Source organism: Sapajus apella, unplaced genomic scaffold, assembly GCF_009761245.1.
Source record: "Sapajus apella isolate SASKATOON/1434 unplaced genomic scaffold, GSC_monkey_1.0 scaffold12, whole genome shotgun sequence".
In the NCBI taxonomy this organism is placed as follows: domain Eukaryota; kingdom Metazoa; phylum Chordata; class Mammalia; order Primates; family Cebidae; genus Sapajus; species Sapajus apella.
In genome coordinates this window covers 35,851,006-35,858,959 of record NW_022436952.1, presented here as the reverse complement: position 1 = coordinate 35,858,959, position 7,954 = coordinate 35,851,006, and the positions used below count along the sequence as shown (strand labels likewise).

General features: G+C 39.3%; 1 protein-coding gene across 2 annotated transcripts in view; it reads left to right on the top strand.

The window, feature by feature from the left end:
• The window catches only part of SUZ12 (SUZ12 polycomb repressive complex 2 subunit), a 74,723-nt gene that overhangs the window by 7,476 nt on the left and 59,293 nt on the right, over window positions 1-7,954 (top strand). The window contains exon 4 of one of the 2 annotated variants that reach the window (XM_032280948.1): window positions 4,915-4,983. The exons of the other annotated variant lie outside the window; for it this stretch is intronic. Coding sequence (XP_032136839.1) covers window positions 4,915-4,983 — 69 coding nt within the window. The remainder of the gene's footprint in view (window positions 1-4,914; window positions 4,984-7,954) is intronic. 2 annotated transcript variants of the gene reach the window in all.

The window sequence follows — 7,954 nt, the reverse complement described above, 5'->3', positions numbered from 1 at the left end:
TTTTTTTTTTTTTTTTTTTTTTTCTTTCTTTTGAGACAGCCTTGCTCTGTCACCCAGGCTGGAGTGCAGAGGCACGATCTCAGCTCACTGCCACTTCCCGGGTTCAAGCAATTCTCTGCCTCAGCCTCCCAAGTAGCTTGGATTACAGGCATGTGCCACCATACCCGGCTAATTTTTTGTGTTTTTAGTAGAGATAGGGTTTCGCCATGTTGGCTAGGCTGGTCTTGAACTCCTGACTTCAGGTGATCCGCCCGCCTCAGCCTCCCAAAGTGTTGGGGTTACAGGCATGAGCCACCGTGCCCGGCTAAAAAGTACACATTTAAAATCCAAGCTCCATTTTCCCGTCATATTTATTAATTTGTCCCATTGCAGGTTATGTTTTTCTTCCTTGTTTGTTTTTTTTTGAGATGGAGTCTCGCTTTGTCGCCCAGGCTGGAGTGCAGTGGCGTGCTCTTGGCTCACTGCAAGCTCCGCCTCCTGGGTTCAAGCAGTTCTCCTGCTTCAGCCTCCTAAGTAGCTGGGATTACAGGGGATTTTTGTATTTTTAAGTAGAGACGGGGTTTTATCGTGTTGGTCAGCCTGTTCTTGAACCCCTGTCCTGGTGATCCTCCTGCCTTAGCCTTTCAAAGTGCTGGGATTACAGGTGTCAGCCACTGTGCCCAGCTTGTAGGATATGTTTCTGTTGTTTGCATGGGTAGAGATAATTTTATTTTCATTTTTGAGATGGGTCTTGCTGTGTTGCCCAGGCTGGAGTGCAGTGGCTATTCACAAGTGCCATCCCACTACTGATCAGCACGGGAGTTTTGATCTCTGCTCCATTTCTGACCTGTGCCAGTTCACCCCTTCTTAGGCAACCTGGTGGTCCCCCACTCCCAGGAGGTCACCATATTGATGCCGAACTTAGTGCGGACACCCTATCGGCATAGTGCACTACAGCCCAGAGCTCTTGGGTTCAAGTGATCCTCCAGCCTCAGCCTCCTGAGTAGCTGGGACTACAAGCATTCACCACTGCGCCCGGCGAGATAATTTTTAAAAGCTTGGTTAAGTAAAAACTGATTTTCTTAATTATTGCCATTAAGGTTTTAAAAAAAAGTTTTTGGGGAAATTTTAAGCAATCTGCCAGCCAAGAAACATTTAAATCCCACCTAGTTTAGTTCTTACAGGAATGCATGCGAATAGGCTAGGCATGGTGGTTCATACCTGTAATTTCAGCACTTTTGAAGACTGAGGCGGGAGGATCACTTGAGGACAGGAATTACAGGCCAGCCCTGGCAACATAGCAAGACTCTATTTCTGCAAAAAATTTTAAAAATTAGCTGGGTGTGGTGGCTCATGACTGTAGTCCCAAACACTCAGGAGGCTGGGGCAGGAAGATCACTTGAGCCCAGGAGTTCGAGGGTTGCTGTGAATGCGCTGGCCCACTCTAGCCTGGGCAGTAGAGGGAGACCATGTCTCAAAAAAAAACAAAGGCATAGGAATCGTTTAATCATCTTATTAGATGCCTGACCTCATATATAAGGCTTATTAAAACTAATTATTAAGAAATTACAGCACAACTCACATCTTCACATTAATGCTGTTGTCTTCAAAGTAGTTTGTGACTTTGGAAGGTGACAAATTTAGCCCAGTGATTGTCGTCTTTTCTCAATGTTTTCAAGACTCCTTTTTTACAACTTTTTTCTTTCTTTTTTTTTAATAGAGATGGGGTTTCACCATATTGGTCAGACTGGTCATAAACTCCTGACCTCAGGTGATCCACCTGCCTAGGCCTCCCAAAGTGCTGGGATTACAGGCATGTGCCACCGTGCCTGGCCTTTTACAACTTTTTTTTCACTCCCTTTGAAGTCATACTCAGTCGTGATATTAATCCTAGTATATTTATTAAAGTCAACTTGCGCTTTACTCTTTATAGAAGTATTCAACTTGTATAGGCTAACACTGCCCCAACAAAGTAGAAATGTAGGCTAGGAGAAGGGCATCTTTTATTGAATCAATTTTGCTAGTTTTCGTATAAACTATTTCTTTTTTTTTTTTTTTTTTTTTTTTTGGGACGGAGTTTCGCTCGTTACCCAGGCTGGAGTGCAATGGCACGATCTTGGCTCACCGCAACTTCCGCCTCCCGGGTTCAGGCAATTCTCCTGTCTCAGCTTCCTGAGTAGCTGGGATTACAGGCGCGCGCCACCATGCCCAGCTAATGTTTTGTATTTTTAGTAGAGACGGGGTTTCACCATGTTGACCAGGATGGTCTCGATCTCTTGACCTTGTGATCCACCCGCCTCGGCCTCCCAAAGTGCTGGGATTACAGGCTTGAGCCACCGCGCCCGGCCTCGTATAAACTATTTCTGAACTCTCCTAAGAGAAAATCTTCTGAAATTTCTGGAATTTTTAAATATCCTCCTTTTCGATGACCTTTTCATAATTGTATACTTTGTTAAATCTGACCTACAGTAACATTACCTTTCTAAAGAACAGAAATTGGTGTTTGAGGAGGAGGGGTTTTTGTATAGTTGCTTATGAGGTTTGTTTTGTTTTTTCCTAAGGAAGGCTGGGTTGCTTTTGTGATCTTATCTGTTTCAAATTGTTATTATTCAATTCTATCCACTTCTCCTGTATACAACTTCATAAAGGTAGAAGAGATGAACCTTAGAACTTACAGTCTTTTTCTGCAGACAGAATTTCTTAATCATTATATAAACATATTAAAAGTTTCTAGTAATTTCATGGCCTTCCTCAATAGTAACTTTCAGTCTTTATACTGAACAGCTCTTTGCAACTAGCCTAAAGAGTCCTTCATTTTTCTTTCTTCTCTCTTGTCTGTGGAGATTGAAAATACATTGTCATCCTTCAGAAAGCACTTCTTACTATACACTATAGGAGGAAACTTTAATATTAAACTTTTCAGTAACTGTAAAGGTAAAGAGAGAAGCTTTTTTACCCTTAAGATCTTTGTTATGGAGGTTCTTCTCATTGACTTGAAATATAGATTGTATTAATTCTGCTCTAATACCAATATTTTATTATAATATATTTACATTAACATTACTGACAATTTTTACAGTGGTTGAATATAATAAATAGCTTTTTTTTTTTTTTTTTTTTTTTTTGGCCATGCGTGGTGGCCCGTGCCTGTAATCCTAGCACTTCGGGAGGCTGAGGCAGAATTGCCTGAATCCAGGAGGTGGAGATCTTTGCCATTGACTCCAGTCTGGGCAATAAGAGTGAAATTCCATCGGGGGTGGGGGTGGGGAAAGCTCGGCTGGGCATGGTGGCTCATGCCTGTAATCCCAGCACTTCAGGAGGCCAAGGCGGGCAGATCACAAGGTCAGGAGATCCAGACCATCCTGGTCAACACAGTGAAACCCTGTCTCTACTAAAATACAAAAAAATTAGCCTGGCCTGCTACCGTGCACCTGTAGTCCCAGCTACTCAGAAGGCTGAGGCAGGGGAATTGCTTGAATCTGGGAGGCAGAGGTTACAGTGAGCCAAGATTGTGCCATTGCATTCCAGCCTGGTGACAGAGCAGGTCTCAAAAAAAAAAAACCTTTTTGAGTAATGAGCTTATGCATAATTTCTGGTGTCTGCATTCAAGCATTATAAAGTAATAAGTTGATGTGGATGCTCAGAAAACCAAGACAAAGGACCTACAAACAAAAAGAAAAAAAATAAGTTGATGTGGAATACATTAGGCTTTTCAAGTCCTAAATATGAAGGTACTATATTAGTATAAAAAATACATTTTTGGGCCGGGCGCGGTGGCTCACGCCTATAATCCCAGCACTTTGGGAGGCTGAGGCGGGTAGATCACGAGGTCAAGAGATCGAGACCATCCTGGTCAACATGGTGAAACCCTGTCTCTATGAAAAATACAAAAAAACATTAGCTGGGCATGGTGGCGCGTGCCTGTAATCCCAGCTACTCAGGAGGCTGAGGCAGGAGAATTGCCTGAACCCAGGAGGTGGAGGTTGCGGTGAGCCGAGATCGCGCCATTGCACTCCAGCCTGGGTAATGATCGAAACTCCATCTCAAAAAAAAAAAAAACATTTTTTCCAATTATATGGGCATAGATTTTTAGCCTCTATAGAACATATCATAGACCACCTTGAGAGCTAAGAAGAGGCTTATTTTACAATCCATTCATTTAATTGCTTTGAGAGATTACACTTGTTTCTATTTTTGGGGAAATAACCTTTTTTCTCTTAATATTGTCCAGTTGAAAGCTAGTAATTTTATTATGATTTGATGGTTTTTTTTTTTTCCTGTCAAAATTTTTTCATGTCAGCAACCGTCTCTAATTTGACATTATTTAGCTTTCGGCTTTGCTGATAATCTGAGGATATCTATGAACCTCAAGTATATTTTATAGAATATTTCTTTTTTTATGTGATGGTGCTAGTACATATTTGTTGTATTGCTTAGTAGATGTATTAAGTGTTTCAAAATACACATAATTTAGATTTGTTTGGCTCAATTCATCAGATGCTTGAATACCTACCAAGTATAAGGCACTATGCCAGTACTATACAGCTTTCCTTGAAGAAAAGCAATCACTGCCCTTGAGGAGCATGGAGAAATAAAATATTTACATGAGTTTTACATGTAGGAAACTGAATGAAAACTAAGTGTCACAATAAATACCAAGTACGATGGGTAAGGAGAAATCATTCTGGTCTGGGAATAATTGGGAAAAAGGTTTAATAAAAAAAAGTTAGTGTTTTAGATGGGCTTGAAAGCTTATCTACTGTGTAACATACACTGTCTCAATAGTATTCATTGTTATGGCTAACCATCCATAATTTATCTTACTAAAAATAATCAAAATCTGATTTCTATCTTGCCTATTAGAGTGACAATAAATATAATTTGTTTCTTTTTCCCAGTTGAGAAGTGATTATTTTGTTTATCTGTTTCTTCCAGGAAAACATTTAAAGTTGATGATATGTTATCAAAAGTAGAGAAAATGAAAGGAGAGCAAGAATCTCATAGGTAAGATAACCTATCAGTTTACATTAAGCAATATACTTTAGGAAAGAGGAAAAATTACAGTGATCATTTTTGTAGTAATCACCTTGGTGTAAGGAGATAGAGGGAACCTTAGAGGTCAGGTGGTCCAAACTCATACACAAGTCAGGAATTACTTTTTGTAGCATTCCTGGCAGGGAGTCCTTAAGCTTTGGCTTGAATACCTCCAGTATAGTTGTATTTGTTATTGTTTCTCTATTACCAATTTCTTGCATTGCGAATGAAACCTCTGACTTCTGCAATTGGTCTTAATCCTACCACGTCATTTAAAGAGGGATACTCACATTTATGGCATCCTTATATGTGCTAGGTACTGTGGCAAGGACTTCACAATATCATGTATCTTATAAGTTATTCTCAAATATGAGCGGTGTTCTCTTTTTTTTTCCAGTTTTTTCTTCTTATTTAAATCTGTCAGGCAACATTCATAACCTTATTTCATATTTGAAATATGTTTCTTACATTAAAGATTAAGAAACTTGAACATTTAATGTACAGTAAAATCTATTTATTGTACATTATCAAATGTATACCTAGAACTATTTCCTAAATGTTCTGACTAGTCTAATGTCTGTCTACTCTAGACGGTATGCTTCTGTTTATTTTTTGATGTTTAAACTGTTTATTGTTTGATATTTTCGATAGAAAATTGAATATTCTGAAGAGAAACAGGAGCTTGGGTGGTGTTTGTTCATTCATTAACTGCCTTTAGAGAGAATGCAGAACTAAAAATATTAGATTTAAAAAAAAAAATAGAGTTGGAAAATTTGTCACAATCCATGTTTGTTTTCCTCCTAAAGTTTTAAATCACAATTTACCAATTTAGATAGGATATACACTTAATGATTCACCATTTATGCATCTTACTGTTTTCTCATTGTTCTAGTGACTGGTAAAATACTTCATTTTTTTCAGTCACTTATGTTTTAAGTTTGGCTTTGGAATTAGGTGACTTTTTCTTAACGTCAATTGTAAAATGACATTTGTTGTTTTGTATCCTGCAATTTTGTGGGGTTGAAGTATGATTTATATTTGCATGTCTAAGCAGTCCTGACTTGTAAATAATCTGTGATAGTCCATTCTAGAAGCTGCGATCCTGAATCGTTATCTGTTACATCTGTGGAATGCCCTGGGAGGACCCTGTAAGATAGAACTGAGAATATTCCCAGTGCACGCACATTTTTCTCTACTAGAATTTCTATTCCAGATCCTTGTCTGTTCACCCAACCTAGACACAGAGCTCTTGGGATCCTCAGTGACTTTTTTACTTAAAACATAGACTGTAGTAAGAGCCTGGTCTGACTTCTCTGTTCTTTTCTTCTGACCACCTTAAAAGTTTGCCCTTTAGTTATTTCAGGGTTCAAGTGAGAAGGAAGCATGAACCAACAAGAACACTCTACTGTTTTTTTCATCTTCCTCATCAAGGTTTTACCTTTACTACTAAACCCTATTACTATCTCATTGTGACATTGGCTTTGATAAATATTACAGAGCTTCCCTAAGAGAGTTTGTTTGACGGAGATACGTACTGTTCATTTCTCTCTGAACAATTGTATCCCAGATAATTTTGTTCCTTTTGACTGGGTGGGTTTAATAGCAACTCAGAGATCAATGTCAGAGGGTTATGTAAATTCCTGCTTGTAATTTTGGAAGAGAACTTTTTCCATCTTTAGGGTCTTGCTGGGACCAGTGGCTTGGCCGTTTCAACCCCTCAAGATTCTTATGAATGTCTCAGTATTGCTCCCAGGAGGAACAATTAGGAAAGTGCATCATTTTAAGTTTACCCCTAAGATCCTGTATTATTAACTTTCTTTAATCTATTTCTTTTTTTTTTGAGATGGAATTGTGGGGTGGTGCTATCTCAGTTCACTGCAGTTGCCATCTCTTGGGTTCGAGTGATTCTCCGGCCTCATCCTCCAAAATTTCTGGGATTATAGGCGCCACGATGCCCAGCTAATTTTTTGTATTTTTAGTAGAGATGGGGTTTCACCATATTGGCCAGGCTGGTCTTGAACTCCTAACTTCTGGTGATTCACCCGCTTCAGAGTCCCAAAGTGCTGGAATTATAGGCATGAGCCACCACGCCCAGCCTCCTTTAATCTGTTTCTTATCTCAAATTAAGGTAATCTTGTTTTTCTCCTAAACCTATCACACAGGGCTGTAAGAAGTTCCCTAGACACCAGTATATGATGCCAGCAGTATAAAACTTTGCTTCTAAAATCTATTGTTGAATTCTTCCTTAAAAGATAACACAAGCTGGGCATGATGGCTAAGGCCTGTAATCCTAGCACTTTGGAGGCCAAGGCGGGTGAATCACCTGAGGCCAGGAATTTGAGACCAGCCTGGCCAACAGGGCAAAATCCTGTCTCTACCAAAAATACAAAAATCAGCCACGCCAGGTCGTGTACACCTTTTCCAGCTATTTGGGTGGCTTAGGCAGGAGAATCCCTTACACCTGGGAGGCAGAGGTTGCAGTGAGCTGAGATCATGCTGCTACACTCCAGCCTGGGTAAGAGTGAGATTCTATCTCAAAAAAAGAAAAAAAACCATAAAACAAATTATTATTCCATAACAGTAGTAGAAATTCAGATCTTAAATCATACACAAAAGTGCCTCTCCTCTATTTACATTCTCTGTACTATTTCATTCAGTTTGATTGGATCCTAGATCTGTGTAGCTGTAGTCTGGGAGTCTTCCACTAGAATTCATGTTCTTTTAGCACTGCCAAAGTTACAGTATGTCTGTACCTGAGCCCAGTATATTTTATTTCTCAAAGTTAGAAGGATATCAAGATAAATAAAAATACCATAGTAGTATAGCCCAAAAGTTAGTTTAGTCAAATAAATGCCTGAGCTGATTATGACATTTGTAATGATTTATAAACTAAATCAAAATACTGGCATTATCTGCTCAAAAGAAGTTGGTGTTTCAGGGT